Genomic DNA, 23,036 nt, shown 5'->3' with positions numbered 1-23,036 from the left:
TCCTGCTGCCGGTTCGCCCCTCGGCCACATTTATATAGATATTGGCCACTTGTGCCCGATCCACCTTCGGAGATGACGTATCCGCTGCATATTTAAGCAGCGCGGCCAAGTGCGGTGATTGGAGCGGGAGAACCGCGGACAGTGACTGAGGGGCGCGGGGACGCGGCCAGGCCGAGCGGGCGAGGCCGGGGCAGCCCCCTCTCCTCAGGGCTGGGGGCCCGGCGCCCCGCTCCCGCCCCCTGCCCGGCCCCTCGGGGCGCTCCCCCCGACGGCACGGCCCGGCCGGCCACGGCCCCCCCGCCCCAGCCAGGCCGGCTCCGCGGCGGGACGGCTGCCCCTCGGCGCGGGGTGCTCCTCTGCGCCGCGTCCCGCCGGCAGTCGCCAGGCTCCCCCTCGGGCCAGCCCTTTCCGCCGTCCGCGGAAGGCAGCGAGTCCCGTCCCGGGCTCCCCCGACGGGGGAAGGTCCCAGTCCCGCTCCGCAGGCCCCGCCGCCCCCCGCCGCCCTGGACTGCAGCGGCAGCCGGGGGTATCCCGCAGCCCCCCCGGGCCGCACCCTCCTGTCGGGGCCGCCGGGGCGCCGGGCCCCCAGCCCCCGGGGGTAAATCACCGAAGAGCCGGGACCTGTACAGGTCCCACCGAAACCAGCTCTGAGGTGCATCCCAGGGCATGAAATTAAACAGGAATAGGGGTGAGGTTTATATTACTGTATTTAGACCGTCAATAACTTAAAAATACAGCGAAAATGTACATTATTTTTACACGTTCCATTTGGTTTGTATTTGTTAGACATTCTCTTTGTGTCTAAAATAGCCAGGAGGGGACAGTGCAAAGAGACGGGTGGTGGGACGAAATGCTAATTGCTGGGATGGGTCTGGCGGTAGAAAGCACATACTGACAAACAGATGCGGCACGAAACCAACAGTGGCAAATCTATTCCTTACTGCAACCTGGGGAAAAGAACCCGGGATCTTACAAAAGTAGAGTTAGAAATAGTAACCCTGAGGAACAAAACCAAACCAAACCAAACAGTCACATTATAAAGAACTCGAATGGTTATTTACATTCACGACCTCAAGATTAAATCCTTTTGGAGAACAAAAGCCTATAAGCCCTAATGCTAAATAAATATCAAGTCCAGTTCTCAGGTAGTTTTCAAAGGTACTAAAAAATCAGAAGATTTTTTTCATACCTCCAGACTACAAAAATCTGGTATACAAAATTATGTCCAATCACTTTAAGGCTAATATACATTTAATGCAGGAAAACGATAGGCGGCCTCGAAACGCAAGTATCTCGGTGCTTAAAAAACATTAAATTAGGATTCCTCCAGAAAACAGCAACTAAGGGATCATTTCTCAAATAATTCCTACCCAGAGCAAAATTTTGGACACCATGTCTGCAGATACTTAAATAATGTATTTACAGTTCAGCTGTTCCATGTACAATACGATTGAGCTGGTTTTTATTGTACAGTCTCATTTTTCACCATTTGTTTACAATATACAAAATAGTATTCGATCCATTAAAAATACATACAAAGAATTGTTTGCCGATGACTCCGTGTGCAAGCCATCTACTGCATTTTTCCTTTGCTCAGTCAAACGAATGTCCTAACTGATATCACTGTTTGCTTAGTAGAAATAGTGGCTAAGAAATACCTCTTGGCATGATGAGATACCGTCGATTTAACAGGCCTATGTGTGCTGGGACATACCATTCACTAAACTCCTAAGTTGCTTTACTACAGTCTCTATCAGCTTCTGCTTGTCACGATCATTCTTCCTGAACTGAGCAAAAATGTTGTTCTTTTTGCTAGAGTCTTTCATTCTGGAGAAATAAAAAAGCAAATGACACAGACACGTTAGAAACATCATTTGAAAAGGAAAAATCCAACTATTTAAATGGGTTTACTTTTGTTCCTCTTTCGATCTTTCTGCTAATAAGAACTGAAGGATTACAAAACCTGTTATCTATGTGTTCTTAAATTAAACATCCACAATGTGGAACTTGTCTTAACAAATATTACTTCACAAATCGCCCGTAAGTATTAAGCAAATACCGCTTCGGCAGGAAACTGGCCCTACCAACTGTGTTAGGAGAGAAGCAAACCAGAAAACCCGTCAGTATCATCTGCTTCCATGGTCAGTTCAGTCTCAGCGAACGGGCGTGTTTTGTTCACCGTCAAATTACCCGATGTCGTTATTGCTGATCTCCCGTATCACTAGATTTAAAAACGAAATTCGGGAAATGAAATAAATTGAAGCAACAATATAGGCGATACGTACCCTCTGTGAACTCTGCAAAACACATACGCATCGCAGGCAGGAGAGGAGAGAAAACACCGTTAGAGAATGCCTTTAAATCACAGTGTGTTTTGACGCAGTTTTTCAAAGCAGGTTGATCCTCGGCTGGAGGCAACGCGCCCTCCCCGACCCACTCGCCGGGCCGACCGAAACGCTCGCACCGGCTTTACCACGGCAAACCCCCACGCGTTTCCCTTCCCTAAAGCGGCAACTGAGGCAGCCGCAAGCTGCTACCGGGGCTCCGGCACCGCCCGCGCCTCTGCGCGGCTCTCGGCACCCGGGACCGGGACAGCAACGCGCTGCCGCCCGGCTCCCGCCGCCGCAGCTCCCGGGAGGGCGGCCCCGGCCCCGGCGCCGCAGCCGCCCCGTGGGTGCCGGGCTCGGAGCGCTGCGGCGCCCGGCCCTGCCCCGCGCCCGCCCCGCCGCCGCCCGCATCCCCGCGCCGGCAGCTCCCGGCCCCCGGCTCCCCGCACTTACTTCTCCAGGAGCGTGAGGGCCGTGCTCGGATTGACCCGCAGGTATTTGGAGGTGGCCTGCCCGTAGTCAGCCAGGTAGGTGGACCAGTCCCACACCATGAAGAGGTCCAGGAGCTGGGGGGGAGAGGCGGCTGAAGGAGCGCGGAGCGGCTCTGCGGGAAGGAAGCGCCCGCCCGGCCCGGGCCCGGCCGCATCGGCCGCAGCCCCTCGCCGGGAGCCCAGCCGACAGCCCCTTCACCTGCCCATGTCTTTCTTTAACGCCTTCTTGCCTCCCTCCGTGCACTGGGAGGCGGCTGTGCAGGTTCGGCCCTAGGAGGGGATGCTAATGGCTTCAGGCTTTGCTGTTTCAGGGACTTGGTTTACCGTGGGAAGGGAGAAGGGGATACTCGTGTCTGTGGCTGCTCACAGTAATTTAAACCAGAGGTTCAGGTAGTCTCAATTAAGTAAATTAAACAAACCCCTGCTGCACTCTCCATGGCGACTGATCCCCGTGACTCAGCCCCGCGCCCTGGGCACACTTCTGGCCCAAACAAACCCCGAACACTTCAATGGGGGAACAAAAAGCCTCCAAACGCAGTCCAGCGCCTGGCCGCAGTTTCGAATCAGGCCTTTGACTCACAATCTCGGAGCTGCTGTTTAACTAAACAGCCCGCTTTTACAAGCAGACGCGATGCCTCACCTCCAGTGGCCAGTACCTTCGCAGCCCTCAAAGCCTAATTCCCCCTCCACCATCAGGGGTGTGGGCCAGGCACTGCCGGGCGCCCTGCCCAGGCTGCCCGGGGCCAGGGCACAGGCGGCCCCGCTCGGTGGAGCCTTTCCCACGGCTACCTGCGGGCTGGCGGGCCCCACTCCCATTGACGTCAATGGCGGGGTGCCCCAGCTTCCCCCCGCGTCTGATGCCTGGCCTCATCCTGCTGCAGAGGGCTAATGCGGGCTTGTTCTCAGGCTGCCCGCTGGTAGCCAAACCTACTGTTAAAATAAGCAAGGGGAACCATTAGCAACCCTTTGCCCTGGCTCGCGGTGCCCATGGCTGCTCTGCTGAGCTGGGTCCTCACTGTAACCTAGAGCCCCTGCTTGCCTGGAGGCCTTGCTATATCAGTAAGGCCTGCAAAGGTGGGATGGAACAGGATTTTCTGTAAAAAAAAAAACCACTTTAAGAAACATAACAGACTACTGCAGGTCATACCATTTTGCTATTTAAATAAAGAACCCTTTTCACTGTAAACATTTGCTTCTGCTAAGCCAGACCAGAGCTGTTACAGCGGGGGAACAACAGCAGCGGCCCCTGCTCCCATGGGCAGAGCTGCAGCAGGCGCCCGGTCCTCTGACTTCTCAGAGTACGCTAAGAGCAGGACTGCACCTCTGACAGCCTTGCCTTACTCAAAACCTCTCAGTCTGACAAAACGTCACAGAACTCCAGTAATGCTCATCCCAAACATTATAACACCAACCTAATTACAAAGTAAAAGCATACACCTGGTCTTCACAGCTTCAAATTTATACCCTTTTTTCCTCCAAATTTTTCCACTTCCTAACTCCTTTCTTATGCTATTTTCAAATAAAGTGTCTAATTTAAATAAATTATTTTCTAATTAATTACTCCTTCCATATTTGTAGTATAGTCTTTTATGAATACCTGGCTTTATAATGGACCGCTGACACAGTTACTGCTCTGTCGTTCCAAAGTCCTCCATGGACCATTACAAACCTCAGTGACATCTAGATTTTACATTTGACTATCTCATTTGGGTGAAAGCTGTATAAAAAGCACAGAGGCTATTTAATTCTCTACTGACTACATATCCATGATAGTCATCAAGGTCAAATGCAAATAGTTCTTTCTCACAAAGCACTTTATCAGGATGGGCACCATCAATTCTCCTACTGAGCTGGAGAGAAGAGAACATGCCTTTAGCCACGAAGCAAACAGACTTGGGAAGGCTCTGATAACTCAGGAATTAGTGGCATTTGTGAAATCCACGGCCTCAGTTGCTGCTGCTTGTTACTCATCATTTCTTATTACCTGTGTCACAACAGCCGGTAGTGCCCAGTCCTCATAGAGGCCGTATGATATATTCAAAAGCACGATCAAAAGAGCAGCAAGACAGGACAAGCAGATGCACAACACAAGTTGGGAGGATAAAACTGACAACCACAGGAACCCAAACTATATGATCTGGAGACTTCATGTTCCCTCTCTCTTACAGAGAAGCAAAGAGAATGTATTAATAAATAACTACTAATTACAATGCCACTTGTCAATGGGCTCCACATGGGAGATGGTCCTTAAGAAAGGACCATGCCAATACTCCTGCAGCAGCTGTGTTCAGTAAATCAAAGGTGGAAGATTTCATTTCTTATCCCTATTGTAACACTGAAACTGAGGATTCTGGGTAAATCCTAAACAACCCTGAAGCTCTGTATCCTGTTAGCAACGTGTGGCCCAAAGCCATCAATGACTGATACAATTACAGCACTGACAAGTTAAAACAAACTTTCCTGCCAATATTGCATGAGCGATTTTCATACCATACTCCAGTGTTTGAATCAACCATCTGATTGTGTCGTGGCTCTGGGACATCTGTGATAGTGACAGCTGGGGTGGAAGATTACACCTCATTTGTCACCTGACCAAACACAGGTAGGCAGGTAGGGCTCTAAACAGACCATGGAGTCCGTTGCTTTTAAACACATGAGGTAAAACAATGCCCCAAGAGAACATGAAGTATATCCTGTGCTCTCCAAGACAGTCCTGGGTCTAAAGATTGAACACCCTGAGAGACACTATCAGCAAGGGGGATGTACCCAGAGCCCCTTCCCTGCTCCACACTCAGTCAAAGAGCTGCACGCAACCAGCCTCATGCTAATAAATCTCCTAAGTTAAAGCAGCTGTCAGGACATGTGGCAGGTAACACGAAGGACCAGAGACATGCAATCAAATGACACATGCCACCCAGTCACAGCTCCTTTCCCTCCTCCTGCGCACGTGTTCAGGGGCTGTGTGTAACAAACGTGCCCTGCTGCTGGAGTAAACGCGACAGAGCTGCAGACACTGCTGGAGACCGGACTGCTGCTGTGCACAATTATGCATTGTGCGTTTTGTCCCCCTCACAGCTGCAGTTCTGCGCTGTGGCATATTGCTGTACATAATGGGCTTTGACAGCACGTACTGTACGCTGTGGGTGGGCAAGTGCTGCCTGGTGCTCAGCTCTTTGGATCTGTGTCCTGGCCATTCATATCACCTGCATCTGACTTGGCACTCGGCGGATGTACAGTCAATGCAGGCACTTTGCAAGGGGAGCAGGTTGGCGAGCAGCCAACAGCAGCAAGGACAGTCTAGCAGAAGTGAGCTACTGGTCCCATGACCATCACACGTGTATGGGAAATAACTTCAATCCACCCATACAGAGCTTTCCTCGAGCACAGCCCTGCATTCACCTTCACTCCTGCAGCCATGTTGCAGAGGTATCAACCCTGCAGTCTGCTTCATCTTCTGCTACTCTGTTCCTTTCTGATTTATACTGCCTTTTGCTACAAAAGTGTGTGCCTTATTTAAATGAACCATTTTAATTCCTCTTCCTCGTACAGAAAGACCTCTATTAAAGTGGGACTGTCTTGGCCACAGGCATATGATCTGGAAGACAGCCCATCCATTCAAAGATGCAGAAAAATATTTGGGCTACTTCATGTGATTTCAACATACTCTTGGAAAGACAAAGCTGATAATGAACACTAGCCTACCTAATCCTTTGGTAGATGATTTTTATTTTAGTAAAGGATAAAGTTATCTTGAAATTTATACATAAAGATTACTGAAAATAAGAGAAGAACATGAAGATGCAAAAAGTCTGGTTTTTAATTCATGCAAACAGATAGCTACATGCAATTCATCATGAGAACTTGGCGAACTCTTCAATAGAGGAGAAAAAACCCCAACTTTTTCCCTGTATTTTTGCTGCATTTTCATTCACAATAGATGCATATTAAAATGATTTTATAATGTGACAGGGACCAGGTGTGTGCAAAACCACAAGGAGAGAGAACAGTACACAGTACTCAAGGTGAAGATATAATGGAAATACTTTGTGGATTTGGCTTGACGTGCTGACGTGACTCATACTGCAGAGATTAAATATGTGGGGTATGTTAAGTTGCACTGAAATAAAAGAAGGTTGTAAATATCTGCAGTTTTAAATACTGTGACTACGACTAATGTGGAAAAAGAGAAATTATATCAAGGGCAAGTCTAATCATAAAAGCATTAATTTTGCCAAAAAGAGTATCAACTACAATTAAAAAAAACCAAAAACAAAAACCAAAACATTTAGGGGATTTAAGTTCAGATGAGCTCGCCCCATGGCTTCTCAGTTGTGAAGCAAGAAGTACAGGAGAATTTGCTGGTTCTGTGACAGTAGTTCTTATCGTGGCAACTAGAATCAATAAAGGCCAAGTTAAAGCAACATTTCCCTACTACTATTTTATCCACTAAAACTGTCGCTATTACCGAGACAGTAACTGAGAATGAGATGTATTGTCTAGCAAAGAATGGTCCACACTGACATGCACTGTAGTAAGAGAAATACGTGCACAGAGTAGGTCCTGGCAATAAATATTTTCCTGCCTCAAAAATCAACCAAAATCTACACAGTGTAGCACATCGCACTGGTGCTGCTGGCTGTGACTTCTTCAAGGTTAGAATGTGCATTGTTTGCCTTGAAACTACAATAGGAAAAATGTTTATTTTGCACATGCATCTTTCCAAAGTTAACATGAACAGGAAATACTTCAAACCAGACAGAAAGGCAATCTCCCACTGCTTTCAGTCTGGAGGGAGTGCAGACCATTAGCTGTTAGTCAGCTGCTCAGCCCCACCTAAGGAGCCACCTGTGGGTGCTCTGTCAGAACCAGCTTATCATGTGGCTGAAACACTGTGAAGCACCTAATAAACTAGATATACGCAAGAACAATAGCACTGTTGTACTCTCTTTATCCCATAACAACCATGAAAAGTAAGACTAAGCTAAGACAGGCAATGCTATACCTGCAAATTTTATAATGATGCAGAGTATGTCTCCCTAGGAGCAAGGGGACAGATCTTCAAGCCCTTCTGACTAGGAATAATTAACAAAAGAGTTTGCAGAGAAGTGTGTGCATCTATGTGTGTGAATCGTTACCAAAAAAGAAAGGAACATGGGAAAAGCTTTATCCTTTCTAGTATACCAGATGGAGTGTTCAATAGACTGTCCACTTACAAGATAGATAGGGTACATGCCTCTGCCTTATTTAGAGGATTTGCCTCTTCTAAAGGTGTGATAGAAGGGGAACCTTCATCCAACATCTTGGGACTATCAAGGCTGATGATCAGAGAGCAGCATGTTCCTTTTACTGTATATGAAACAGTGTTGTCCTCTCAAACCACCACATTATCAGTCACATATGTACTTCTAACATTACAGATAACTTGAGGCCTTTGGTTGCTGTTCTACACTTGCATTTTGAATGATGCCCTACAATACGCCGATTTTCTAACTTTTTATTCCTGTCTATGTATTTTCTAAATGCCTTTTACATTTCTAACATAAGCTCTTTCTGCTCAAAATAAACACCACTTAGAAAGAAAAGGTGTTTATATATACTTATATAAAAGGCTATAGTAATCTCTTACATTATACAAATAATGCTGGTGTTGTTAATTAGAAGACTTCTATTTTAAACACAACAATCTAAAAAAGAAATCTGTAAAAGATACTAAACTATTTTTCAGTTAAAAGAGGTCCTACTTTGAGACCTTGATAGCTAACAGGTTTGGTTAACACAAAACATTACAATATTGATGCCACAGGGGGAAAAAGCTTTAAGATTTTAGGGACAGAATTCTGGTTTCAAATAGGGCACTTGCACCTATTCTTCAAGTTCAGAACTCTTGCTTTTTCCCAATATCTAGGTGATATGGCCATGTTTGGATAGAAATTAATGGTAACCATTGCTCAGTAAAGCTTTGTCTTTTATTACCTAAAGTCCTGAGTAGTTCAGCTGTAGTCCTGTATTTAGGCCATCTTGTAATTATGTGAGAATTTTGTGCACTGGGAACTGCTGGAATCGACCATCCGGCCCTTTCAATGCTGTTTCAACCTCTTGTCACATCCTCAAATATCATACAGATGCCCTTTCCTTTTTACTTTTGGGCAACTGTCAGGAATAATCTTGGAAGAGAATGCAACTTTGGGAACTAGCTATCCACAGAGTCAACAGAAGGGCTTCACAGAAGGAAATGGGGCAGTGTCCATTAGACAACACTAAGCGTGTTGGTTGTACTAGAAAAAAAGTAATTTTAAATTATCAAGGTAGCTTAGTACAAGTTGGAATGGTGCCGTTATCTCTTCTGAAGTATCAAGAGTGTCAGTAAATAGCTTTGGTTGTATAACTAGGCACCAGTGATTCAGGGGCTGGAGATAAAAACGAGGAGTTGTACACTTACTACCCTGCTTACCTATCTGTAAATCCAAATATTCCATCAAAAGAAAAGTAATCCTTTTAACGTATCACTGTCAGTTATGTCCTTCTGGCCCACTCTCCTTGCTCACAAGCTGAATATTTCTTATGCTAAACAGTTTATTAACCCCTAATCACCCAGTTACTTCTGGACTTGATTGCATGTGTAATTACCTTTTGTCAGGTACAATTTGCCTGATAAACATGTCAGAACACTTGCTGCTTAGTCTGTTGAAACAGATAAATGCTGTCTTTCCACAGCCTTGGGGCATAATTAACAGGGAAAAAAAAGGCAGTTATAAAAACACACAGAAGCTGATTCAGTGAGGCAGGAGTTCACAGCATGCAGCCCGCCAAGGCCCACTGCCTGGCCCGCTATGCTTGCCTGAGCGCTTATTGAGTTCCAGCCTGCTGTGACAGGGCAACAGGGGCAGCCCTCAAAAACTGAGATTTAAAGTAGGTTTCGACGTGAACTTCAAGAAAGAGTGGGATGATGCCTGTTTGGAAAAAAAAAAAAAAAACCACAACAAACCAACAAAGTGAAGCAGCGGATATGATATTGGTAGAGTCCCTGTCATCGTTACATGTTATATGCTCAAGTAGACTCTCTGGGATGGGACCAGGAAGCGAAAAATTAAAAGAAGGCAGAGAAAAAAAAAAATCAGAAAAAGCAAAAAGGGCAAGATTAAAAAAAAAAAAAGCTTTGTGGCATTCTTGGGCTCAGTTGCTTCTGATTTTCTGCCCTGTAGTGTTTGCAGGTTATGTACCCACGCACTACGGGGAATGCAAAAAAAGAAATCCTTACCTGACCTCTGGATAACCCAAACAGGAGATTAGCCCATTTCCAAGCAAAGCAGGTTGTCACACTGTTAGGCCAATTGCTTCTATTGACACTTTGCATAAACATCTTACACAGGGTGATCAGAAAGGACTGTTATGCCATTAACGCTCTTTTTATTTTTTTATACCTAAGCCTTACAGAATAAAGGCCTTTCTGAGTAAGGGATAACAAAAGGGTCAAAAGGTCACAAACATTCTTTTAAGTAGGTAAAAATCGTGGAAGTTTAGATTCATTGAAAAGTGCAAATTGGAACTTTTTTGCATCTTGTGACATTCCAGCACGCTCAGCTTTTTCTAATTTTACTTTTAGCAAATTCGTTAATCTACTTCATTGTGCATTTTTACTTTTACTTTTAAGCAAGAAAATGCTACAATCTTCATTTTAGGAAATAGCAAGCTGTCTAATCTTCTCAGCTAATCAGTAATCTAAACAGATTTAGACATTACCATTAAAATCCTCATGGGGAACTGTGAAAATATATAGAAATTTTTTGTGAAGTGGTAGGACTGAACAGTCTCTCATACAGTTTTCACCTATAATTTACACAGCATGTGGTTTGCACTGTGTACAGCAAAACACTCTATATTTTCCTTTGGTTTGTTTTTGCTTTGATCAGAGATGGAAACAATCTCCCTTTAATAGCATAAAAGCCACCTGCTGGGCATTGCAGACTACAGCTAATTGGTAAATTCTTTGAAATTTAGATATAATGGATTTTGACCTCTTTAATTAAAAAAATCCCAAAGCCTAGAATACTGGTGAACTCTTCTGGGAAATGAACGGTACCGAGCATATACAACTGCAAGCTATGCCAAATCTTTTCTTAGGAGAGAATACAGAAATAACATTGCAATTTTTTCCTTGAGGATGCGTAGCTTTTGACCTAGGAGAAAAGCCCCATGACTGTTGTTAGCTATGTATCATTTAAGTCATTAAGAGAAAGGAATAGCAAATATGTTAATATTTCAATTATTACTATTTGTATTGGGATTTGGAGCTAAAAAGCTCCAAAGATGAAGGGGACTTTCTAATTTTAAACACAGTAAACTCACAAAAGCCACTCACAACATTTCCCACCCCAAGGAGCTCACACTGTACCTATATACACCTTTTACTCAGAAGAACAAACGGGTTTTATGAGCGAAGAGGAAGGCTGTCAACCAGAATCATTGTTGTTTTATAATTCGACATAATGTTAATCTTCCAGTGGAGCTATAATCTCATTGGTTTGTGAACTCTGAGGAAGCCCCATCTTCCTTTTGTTAAAACACTTATTTATACTCTGCCCAGCATAATGGGGCCATGGTCCATGGCTGGGACTCATAGGCCCTGCAGTAACACAGCTACATAACAACGACACTTTCTTTTTAGTCTCTGCTTATGTTTCATGCACAAGTACACATGAATATACGTTACACAGGTATACACTTATTTCCAAGGAATTAACAAAAAACCCCTGCATGAACATGAAGATAACACCCCCATTAGTTCACCAAATGTTATCTCCCTGTTTATTAAAGCATGCACACCATGAAAGCACTTACTAGATTGGAACTAAAACGCGAAGGACCAGAATCAGAACTGGACAAAGACAAGTCTTGTTCACTCTAAATATTTCCCGGTCACAAAGGAACTAAGTCCAGCTTACAAGGAAAGACGACAGAGTTTACTAACTGTAGAATAACACTGCACCAAATAAATGCAATTATCACTTAATCAGTTGGTGTTCATTACTGCTGACAAATATCTTGTTAGCCTGGTTAGCAAGTCTGCCTGCCACTTGCCAAAATATTTTGTTTTGTTTACTCCTGGTGACTTATTTTGTGAATGTGGTGAATTTTAAAATCCCCCCTACTGATCACATAACTGGAATAACACACATTGGTCTTGTATTTCAAAGTGTAAATTGATCTCTTGATCTGTGAATGTCTCCCTATAGTTTATGCTACCCTTCTTCTGGATTGGTATAACAAACGCATTTTCAAAGTGATGTTATGGGGACTTAGCTATGCAATTCCCATTAGTGTCAATGGGGGTCGCAGGCTAAATTCCTAGGCAATGCTTTGAAAACTGAGCCCTCGATTTTCAAAGGAAGGATAGTTTGTGTTAGAAAGGCAGTGTCTTTCAGTTTTTAAGCCACTGCATTAAAACGTGCTTTTTTTTTTTTTTAAGCACGATGCATTTAGAAATTGTGCCTAAATTGGCAACATTTAAATGTTCATAAGAATGAAACAGTTTTATTTTTAAATATTTCCATCTGTTTCAAATTTATAACTGAAAATCATATCTGTCACTCTCATGAATTTTGGGATACAATCTTTAACACATTTGTAAGTGTATAATGTATAAACTCAGAGGTTATGACAGCTGAACCACTGGGAATTGTTGTTATGCTAAGAAAAAAACCAGAAGTTACTTGTGTTCAATTAAGTCCTTTATAACCTAAATTCTCTGAAAGGGCAGAATTATTTCTTAAAATCTGGACCTTGAGGTACACTCTGAGAGATGCCTGGTCTTGTTATATTCATGAGCAAGCCCAAATACATTTTTTTATTCTTTGGCACTTCAAACGAACTTAGGCCTGCCTACAAAATAAAACGCTTGCTGTTGAAGTCACGTGAACAAGCTTGTTGCTGTACCACAACCAGAAAAACACTCACAACGTATAATTTTTACAAATCCCATTAAAACTTCAAGCAGCCCAAGATGTAACATCTGAAGAAAGTCACTGAAAAATAGTCACTGAGGCAAATATGAATAGCTAGGCCCTATGCAATACACAATATAGCAACAAGTAATACCTCTTCAAAGAAGATTTGTTTAATTACAGTGCAAATGTTTATTATGAAGTGTGTTCTTCATCATTAAAGAATAAGCTGGACTAGTAGCAAAAGAACCATCTTCTGAGTCTAGAAACAGGGAAGAGTTTGAAAAGCAGGAGCCTGGCAGACAGTCAAGCTCCAGAGGGCATGGGCTCAGGCCAAATTGGTCCTGTCAAGCCCGTTAGCCCGTACACGAAGTCCCTTTAGACAAAGCATAAAACTATGTCAATGGTAAAATTTGTGTGGATTAAAAATTGTGTATTATGCAATGGTCAGGTCATTCACCTTTTTTTTTTTGGTTTTGAGCTTCTGACACAGAGGCGTACATGCTCAAACAGCACGCAGGGGTGACAAGTACAGCCCCCCAAAACAGGACATCTGCCTCGGACCTGAATGAGACTTGGAAAATAAAATTTCACCTGTTAAAATTATGAAGCATTTAATATAGCACAGTTAAATTTAAGCTGTTATTTTCATTTGGCTTCTGTTTTTGTTTTTAAACACAGGTTTACCAGTAGTACTTAAACACTGAAATTTATCAAAACCATTATTAAATGAAGAGGCAATTTTTACAGTTTAGTTTATTTAAACTTAAGTTTTGTATAAGCAGTTTTTTCAACTGCATGAGACTTATTATAACAGGCTTGCTTTAAACTATTTGCTCATCTACGAAATAATGCCATAAATAGCATGTGATGTGGCACAGTACCTTAAAATAAGTTTCTTGGGGATTAAAACTGTAACGTTTGTCTCGATCCTTCCTGTGAAAACCCATTTGAGGTGTTTCACTAAAAAGATATGTTCAAAAATTTCAAAATCTAATCTTAAAATTAGATTTTAGCCACCTTCTCTGATTTGGAGAAGGTGGGACTAATTAAAAATCATCTAACTTGGTGTAACTGGAATAAAATTTAAACACAAAACACATTCACTTCAACTTCCATACTGTGTTCTGGAATTGGACACTCTTGTCCCATCTGTCATATTTAATATTTAGCAATATCCATGTGAGTAACTCTAGTGCCTGCAGTCTCAGAGGTCAGTATATATACTATACCTCGAAAAGTCATTATCTGACAAAAGCTGTTTTGAACTAACTAATCCAAACTGTCCTTGTATACACGCACATCTAATCTATAAAGTCAGGCTGCTGTACCCTAGAATTAAACATCCGTAGTGGTCTGCCCAAGTATAATTAAAACTCTAAGTTTAAATTTCAGTCCAATTACTTCTAGGATTGAAGGAAGGAGTTTTAGATACACAGCCCTGGCGTGCGAATGTAAACTGATGCCTATGGGAAGACAAGTAAGCATGGCACAGCTCCATGGCATCAGCCTTGTGCTCACAGAGGAGGCGAAGACTTCAGCTCTTTGTGTGAAGCTGCAGCTCACAGGACTGACCCAGGAAGCTGCCAACCTGGCCACTGGAAATTAGCAATTCAGTGGTAGAACAGGATATTTCCTTCCCCTAGCTTTCCAGCTATTTCTTGTCATATTCTGACTTGGACCAAAACACCAGAGGAAATTACATCTAAGAAAAATACTGAAATTACATTCTTACAGAGACTGAGGCTTCCAACCTAACAGGAGGATATAAATCAGGTCTATAAGGTTTATGAGCATCTCTTGAATCTGCAGCATTTGGTCTCCACAGAAGTCCATGATCTCCAGTGTGCACTATGAAACACATTATGTCCACTGAGGTAACCTGGGGTTCTACAGCAGGTAGGGAAAAATAGTTTGTTTCAACACAACAGTCTATTTTTTAATCTGTAACTTTTTGGTTTGGTTTTTTTTTTTTAAATTTGTGCATTTCTCCAAAAGCTGCAGATCTAAAATGAAAGAATCACAGTCTCAGTGCTCCAGATTCTTCTCTTAGGTGGCCATCAAAGCCCTCAGCATTTTATATACAAGGCGTCTTTCTGAAAAGCCTCTGCAGGAAGCAGATACAAATATAGCAACTGTTCAATAAAGTATCTCAGCTAATCTTGGGTGCTGAGTTAGAATATGTGGAAAGCCACTGAAATCTAAGACATAATAGGCCAGAAACCAGCATCATTTTGTTTGCATCCAGAAACAAAAATCCAATGCAATGCATAAGGCACAGACACTTACAGATGTGCTCATCATGAATCTACTGTAAACAGATAGTTATTTCTTCCAAAGTAGTGCATTCAGGGTATGGCTGCATAACCACCCTTCAGAGCAGATGAAGTTACATCCCTTAGGGAAAGCTATACTAGACCTGGGAACCACTGGACAAGGAATTCCACAATCAGTAGCTCAGGAATGTAAATACAGACAAGTTAAAAGCAAAGCCCAAATCACTAGACAAAAGTTTCATATTCTTTCCTGGACAACCTTCACTTTCTTCTTCAGCTACTACAAGATGTTTACTTCCACATTTATATCTATCAAATGACTCTAAAAACGTTTTAGCAAATACTACAGCCCATAAAAAATCCTGGTACTTGTTTTTGTTTTTCTTGTCTAGATAACTTGGTTTAGCAAAGGCTTCTGAGCCCAGGAAGTTGCAGTAACAACAAATCTAGATAACTCAGATTTTTTTTTTTGTTGGCTTTTTGCAAAAGATCCTTCTTCTCCTGCTGCTATGTTTGCAAACATATTAGGAAAAACCCTTTCTGCTTAATGTCAATAGTCCATTATTACTTCTTTTCTAAGAAATACCTCAAGAAATTATTCTCCATAGAAATTGATCCTTTTCCTTTAGAATATACCTTTTCTCCTCACTTCTCAGGTGACAGTATTTTCTTAAAATGTTTCATCTGAAAAATTGTTTGTTACAATTGCTCTGGAAGATAGAATAATCCCAAACTATGTAATACGTAATTTGTAATAATTACTTTTCATATTTTAGCTCCAACAGATCCCAATATACATGGAACTTTTGCTGAGTAATGATGGCACAATTCAGCTTCTAATGCCTTCTGCAATTTGAAAACCTCTTCCCCTGATTTTTCTTGCCACTTTGAAATGTTATCCCCTTCTAGTGAGTAATCCTGTGCTAGATTCTTTTGCTTCTTAAACGGACATTATTCTCACCCTTTATTGACTGACCACATCTATTATCACATGTAAGCAGTGTTAATCCTCTAGTAATTAACACCCTTATTAAAGTAATTTTAACTCAAAGAAGTTTAAATCGCATTATTGGTTTTATTTAATTAAGCTACGGGGACTGTTTTACACTGTCATTTGTGTTTTCAGCCTGTGCCTTTTCAATCTACCAGTTATGCAGGTTCCCCCTGCCCGCCCAGTTACCTGTGTATTTCTGTCTAGGAATTATTCATTATTACTCTGTTTCACTGTGAACTTTTTAAACTATCCTCTATGTCAATGGATGCAAGACAGACACTATACTGAACATATTACCATTCCCAAAACTATCATTTGGATGTGCATTTCAATGATATTATCAAATCTATCCTTCTACAGGGCTCAATATCTTGCTAGTGCTTAAAATGAAAGAGCCACTTCTAATGTCCTTCTCATACATCCTAAGAAAGGGCAAATATTTTTATTTAAACTTTAGACTGGCAAAAAGAAAGGAGAATCTGAATGCACTGAGTTGTGCCACTTACAAAGGCTGGGTCATCCCTTTTTCTGTTACTTCGAAAATAAGTTAGGTTTTAAAATTGCATTTTTTTGTGTGTGTCTACTGCATGTTCCTTTCTATAGGAAAACATCTGATGGCCTATGTTCTTTTACAGATCTCAGGTAAGCTACTCAACTGGCATGTTTGACACAGGGTCAAAAGATGAAAACTGTCTTCTGGTTTAACTGCATCATGTTACACTGTGCACTCTGGAAGAGCATGGGCTAATTGTGTGTCCTCCTGGAACGATTTCCTGGAGGCACGCCACTGAAACCAGGAAAGCTTGCGTTCTCCTGGGAATAAAGCAACCTGATGGTTTCATGGACTTATACACCATTAACTGTGTACTGAAAGTCCTTTCTTTCCTTTGGGTAAAAACATCTCTTCAAATTTCTACTGTTTAAAAAACAAATGTTCTTAATGGGTCTCAGCATAAACCATGGAAAATGATAAACATAGAAAGAAGAGGATAAGAACAATAAAGTACATTTATAGACAGGAACTGACTTTTTCTTTTTTTTGTCCTTCATCCCATATCTTTAAGTTCTTCTTTTCTCCCCATCATCTGCTGCTTCCATCTACTCATATTTTGACTTTTTTTTTCTTTTCATTCCTTTGCATTTCTGTTCTTATTCATTCTTTTTTCTCCCTCCATCACTCTTTCTATGATTGCATATTCTAAGTTGCACTTCTCCTTTGCTACTAATGCTCTAGGGAAAGTCCTCTCCAAGAGTTTTTCTTTAGGTTTTAAAACATAACCTATATGTGAATCTTCCATGTAAACTTTATTTATGATTTCAATATTCTTTAGAACAGTATAACTTGTAAGATGACAAATTGCTCCAAACCTGACACACCCATAAGAGCCATATATGTTAACATGGTATAAGCCAGTATGACATAAAACTGTGCCTAAGAACACGCTGGTTCAGTCATATTGCTTATAGTACAATTAGTTTCCTTCATTCAGAAACCAGTTATTTACGTAACAGTATGAAATTCAATCATTTCTTTTGCCACTTATTAGTATCTTTGTACTAACAGAAAGAAGATACGAGGGTTTCATCTCCCAGATTTCACTGACTGACTGGAGGCAGTCAGATAGTCAGAATAATATATTTTTATTTGTATATCTGCAGTGCTAAAACACCCAGCTGAAGATCAGTGTCACATTATGGTACATATTGTACAAACACTGTTGAAGATATAATCTTTTTTTCTAAGACACTATGATTCAAATGAATCAACATTCTTTAACTAAATTTCACTTACTCAAGTCCCTGCCATACTGTGTCTATGCAATTCCTTCCTTGTGTTGTTATTGTTCTGAAGCAGAGAACAATTCTTGTTTTCTTGTTGTAAAAGGTTCCTTTGATTTTACTGGATTTTACATTTGCCCTATAGTAACTTCCAAAGAAAAGACAGACTAACTTTCTTTTTCACAGAAGAAACTAGCAAAAGGAAAAAAAATGGGATATTCTGCCTGCTGCCTGTGATTGACAGATAATTTAGGGAAGGAATGGAGCCTAAATATGTTGATTGATGTAACTGAAAAAATACTGAAGACAAATCTGTAGGGTTAAGGGGTTAGTAGTGTTGCCCAATACATACTACATACCAGTGATACTACCAGCTTAGCTAATGCTGGAGGATTTAACCAATTTTGGGGCAGAAATTATTGAATATGCTAATGCAGCTACCAGTCCCATGGCTCCCTGATGGGAGACTAGGACTCATAGATGTTAAGAGAATACAAATAACAAGTAACTTGAAGGAAAACAATAATTTTCATCTCTTGTGTTGTTCAATTAACAATGCTCATTCATTACTCATAGGAACTACATACCACCCACAGGATTCAGAGGAAGTCCTGTGGAGCTGGAAACTCCAAAACTGAACTCCATCCATCAGCTCAGGGCTACAGAAGGGCCCAGACACAATGGTAGAGATCCTGCAGCAACTGGCTGTCAGCAGGAAGACAACAGCTGGATATAATGTATTCACAAACTTCAGGAAAGGCATGCACCAAAATCTTCCTTCCTTGCATTTACATCATTTCTTACACTATAAAGATAAAGGCGAGGATCAGATGGGGAGCAAAACTGCTAGCAGAAGAAAACTAGAGAGAAGCTTCATTCCACTGAATAACTTCCACCGAATGGGATGTATATCAGTGACTCAAAGAAAGGGTAACTCAGAGTTTACAAATATAATAGGCACATGGATCAATTTCTTCTCATTTAAGCAAGAGATTTGTTAACTGAGAAATTATCTGAAAGTGAACCTTCTGAAACTTTTCTACCAACAGGTCGTTCTGCAAAAGAATAAAACCTTCACCACATAAAGCTTACTTAGTGCTTTCTCTCATAATGTCCTTGGAAATGACTGCTTAATAAATAGTCTCCCACACACGTAGCATGCCAGTTTTTGAAGAAATTTAGTATCTCGCCCAAGAAAACTGAAGCCTTTGAGTTCTGGCATTACGGACAGGGTATAATCGGGATATGCACTTCAACTACCAAGGATACAATTTTAGTGCCATTTAGGTCATGATCTTACAGGAATTTCCCCTGTAACTATGGGATGAGCTTTCTTGAACAGAAAGGTTTTCCAGAGATATGAAGTTTTCATCATAACAACAGCTCTGTAGGTTTTGAATTAATTGATTAACTCTTTCTAAACCTTGTCTTGTGAAAGTACTGATGACTAAGAAGAAGAGCTGAAAGCTGATTAAATGTGACAGTTGGTAGTATTCAGATAGAGACTCAGATATGTCCATCTAAATAGTCTTGACAGCAACTTTTGCCTACCTTTTTTTTTTTTTTTCCCCTTCTTTTTTGTAATATCTGCTTTGATCAACCTCTCCAGTGAAACTTTTAGTAATTTCTGTGATGGTAATATTTAGAAGCTGGAACTCCCCTGCACTAAGAAGTCAAGTGTTTCACCTGCACATGACAAATGAGATCAATAAACGCCATTTCCTGTCTCAGTTCCAAAAATTACAGATTCATCTAATAACAACAACCTCCCCCCCTTGTTCAACTACGGCTTATGTTCTTAGGCAAAGGCTGTTATCTGCAGGTTTCTAAGTCAAGCTGAGCCAGTGCTTCATGAGTTCTGTCATTTTCTAAATACACAGTACAGATTTCTTGTCAGCTCATCTAATTCTTGCGTATATCTGGTTCAGTAAGTGGAGAACTAAGAGAATTGTATCCCTTAAATGAACTAGCTTAAAGAAACAACAAGAAAACTATTTTCTCATTTTTGATAACTTCCATGGTTTAGGTACCTACAGCATTCTTTACTGTCAATTAGGAGATGACATTCAGTTTAAGCATTATACCTTTCACCACATAGTCTTTTGTGCACAATCTACTATACTTTCCTCTGGAGAAACTGGTACAGTTTTTGCCATAGATGAAGTACTGTATCTTGTAGTTAAATGGCCATATGTATATCATTTTAATTAAATAAGGTATTGATAGGGCTACTGAGGTGAAATAACAGCATTTGTACACGAAGTTTTTAAAACGTGTTTTCAGGTATGCCCTCTCATTGTCAATAAGCCAGGATCTAGAGCAAAAACTTGGTATGCTATCAGCACGTTATTTGCACTTCTCTGCTGAAAAGGGGGCATTCAGATGTTGAACTGGATACAGTTTGTTTTGCACTGAATTTGATGATTGCTTTTATGTCCCAAAGAACACACATACACCTAATACCTGGCATGTGTGCTCTTAGTTCCTGGCAGTAACAGGGTAGGAATACCTACTGCCAGGAAATGACTGACTTGCCATCCTGCTTCGGTTCTCCAAATCCTTATCAAGATAGCGCATCCAAAGCCATGCTTGTTTTTGACCCCCTGCTGCTAATTTCTGTGCATTTGTTTCCAAAGCTTCCTAATTCTTAGCAGCTGGCAGGTATAAATCCCATCCCAGTAATGAGCTGGCTTGTTTCTGTGTACAGAGCACTGATTGAGATCTTCCTCACAAATATCTATACACACAACTTGTGACCTCAGCTTACTGCAATTACCTACAGGCTTCACAGAATCTAGTTGAAAAGGAGAAATCAAAAGGAAGAGATTCCATTGGGGAATATAAGCGCTTACAAGCAAATTGTGATGTTTGTGTGAAGAATTCCCATTTACTTGTAAAAATATAGTACTCTGAAAAGACATTGTGCGTCCCCTGCAAGCTGGATAACACACATTTAGCATGCAGTCATACTTAAAAAACTGTGTCATTTTGAACACAGGTATGCATATGCATGCTACCCCTGTATGATGCAAATACATGAGATACTGAGCCTTCAAGTGTCCCTATTCTGCTCACAGCGTGCCTCAAGCCCTCCTTCTGCTTTAGTGCAGAGTCAATTTATGGAGAAGGGGAAGGCCAGCAAGAGCATTGCCTTCCTCCCCCAGCAAAGTGAGGATCTATGGTCTGAAATCCAGAGAGGTGCACCTCCTGTTTTGTTGCTGTCTGAAATCTGAGCTCCTTTCTTTAGCTGAATAAGCAGCATTGCACTGAAAACTAGAGAAGCACAAATCCCATTACATAGAACCCTGAGGCTGGGCTTCACGTTACAGATGTAATATGCTCCTTTGCTTGTTCAGAGAAGCTGGGGAGTGCATGGCGGGGGGAAAGGGATCAGTAAGCATTGTGAAAGAGCCTCTGTGAAGATGAAAGTGTCAACAACCATTTCCCTCAGGAAGTGAAAGATGAAATATTCTATACTACTTGCTAATTAAACATTCCAACTGTTGCCTTATGAAAGAGAGGCTTACTTTTACCTTTAAACTCTGAAGTTAAGACTTACTCCTAAACATACTGTTAGGGATTTCTCCCTCTTGGAAAATCCTGATGTTTTTTCAGTTCAAGACTCTTCTCAGGAGTAGAGGCCAGGGGTGGGTGTACCCTACTAATTTCAAAGCCTAGGCACTGTGTGGGCTGGCAGCCTGTGAAAGAAGCCACACCACACCTTTAGAGCCCTTGACCTCCAAGAGCCATGGTATATAGGTTTGGCAACAGGCTGCAACTTATTCTCTGAGGTCTACTGAAGGGCTCAAGTGCATTCTCCACAGGGAACACAGATGGTGAGAGTTTCGCCATGCTGCATGTTGGGGGAATCGGAGACAAGCCAGAGCTGAAATGCAGTTACTACCACAGGAAATGAATTCAAATTAAACACTGCAAACAAAACAGTGGGGAAGACCGAGCTATCAGCCTTTAGTGGCAGACAATCCTGTGTCTGGGATTGAAGCCAGTGATCTGTTACACAGCTCCTACCTACAATGAGCTGCTTCTGAGTTTATCAGAAGGACAGTATCATCTCTCAGTGATGAATGAGAAGCAAAGAAGAAAGAGGACGACTATATTAAGTACTAGTAAGAATTTTCTCCTTCAAATAAACTTACATCTGTTGCATGCAACACTACAGTTCAGAAGGTTAGCAATATTTCTCACCAACAATACACCAGAAAATGCATTACAAAGTAAATGGACAAGCAACCCAAGAAACTATCAATGTAATTTCCATTACGCTTTCGAATCAGAATAAAATGTATTATACTTTTAAATATCAGGTATCAATTTTTAGAAGGAATTCATATTGTGTATTACCAATAACTTGAGCTCATAGAAGTGCTTACCCACATGCTTATTTACATACATCATAAACAAAAGTCTGACAAAAATGTATCTTCTAATGTTTCCATAGTACATTATTCTGTATATTAATCACATTGATTGCATTATGACTTTATGTCTAATTTATCTCTAATGTTAGCAAAATGTTAACAGAAATTGCTGAAAATCTTCGAGAATTTTCTCCCATACCTATGCAGAATTTATGGACCTTGTCATTTACAGCCCTTGGTCTCCCAGATTGGGGGACACCACTAGTAGACTGTAAACTCTGTGTTACCATGTGGGTGGAGATACTGCTACAGTGGTTGCTTAACTCTGGGGTTACCAACAGCATACGATTATGTTCACTTGAGACAGCTGCCCCTGTTGCAGGGCCAGCACTGACAGCAACTGGAGGATATAAGCAACGTGTACTTAAGTGCCAAAAGAACACAGATAAGACACAGTTCTCACCCCTGACAAAATAAGGAAATTCCACAATCATCAAGCTAGCTGAGTACTTGTCTGAGATCAGACAGTAGAGGAAGAAGGCCTGTTTGAAACTGAAGGCAGAGAGAAACACTAGAAACAACTTGTGACGTCAAAAGTGAAAAAAAGTCAAGCTACATTTGCAGCTTAGGTTATAACTCTGCAGGCAATCATTTGATTTCAAGAATAGGCATTTTTTACCACCCAGTTGGTTAAGAATCAAGAAATTTGCCCTAGGACAGCAACTGCTGACCTCTCAGGCTACCACAAGGTTATCATTCCTGTCTGCTACACACTACACTGGCCCTCCAAAGAATAATGCACAAATTGTAAGGTTCAGGCCTTTTCCTCACAGTATTTAAGTATCCAGG

The 23,036-nt window shown here is 41.6% G+C and overlaps 1 protein-coding gene across 9 annotated transcripts in view; it reads right to left on the bottom strand.

Annotated features, from left to right (window-relative positions):
• Positions 1 to 689: 689 nt before the first annotated feature.
• EXOC6 (exocyst complex component 6) overlaps positions 690 to 23,036 on the bottom strand; it is a 98,729-nt gene continuing 76,382 nt past the window's right edge. For 4 of the 9 annotated variants that reach the window (XM_075504783.1, XM_075504785.1, XM_075504788.1 and 1 more), the window contains 3 exons: positions 2,781 to 2,893; positions 2,286 to 2,297; positions 690 to 1,827 (listed from right to left, as the gene is read on the bottom strand). In XM_075504783.1, coding sequence (XP_075360898.1) covers positions 1,695 to 1,827; positions 2,286 to 2,297; positions 2,781 to 2,893 — 258 coding nt within the window. In that variant the 3' untranslated portion in view covers positions 690 to 1,694. Of the gene's footprint in view, positions 1,828 to 2,285; positions 2,298 to 2,776; positions 2,894 to 23,036 lie in introns of those variants that run through there. The other 5 variants (XM_075504784.1, XM_075504786.1, XM_075504789.1 and 2 more) reach the window with 2 other exon arrangements.

The sequence above is a fragment of the Mycteria americana genome, chromosome 6 (genome assembly GCF_035582795.1).
Source record: "Mycteria americana isolate JAX WOST 10 ecotype Jacksonville Zoo and Gardens chromosome 6, USCA_MyAme_1.0, whole genome shotgun sequence".
In the NCBI taxonomy this organism is placed as follows: domain Eukaryota; kingdom Metazoa; phylum Chordata; class Aves; order Ciconiiformes; family Ciconiidae; genus Mycteria; species Mycteria americana.
This window is presented reverse-complemented; position numbering and strand designations above follow the sequence as displayed.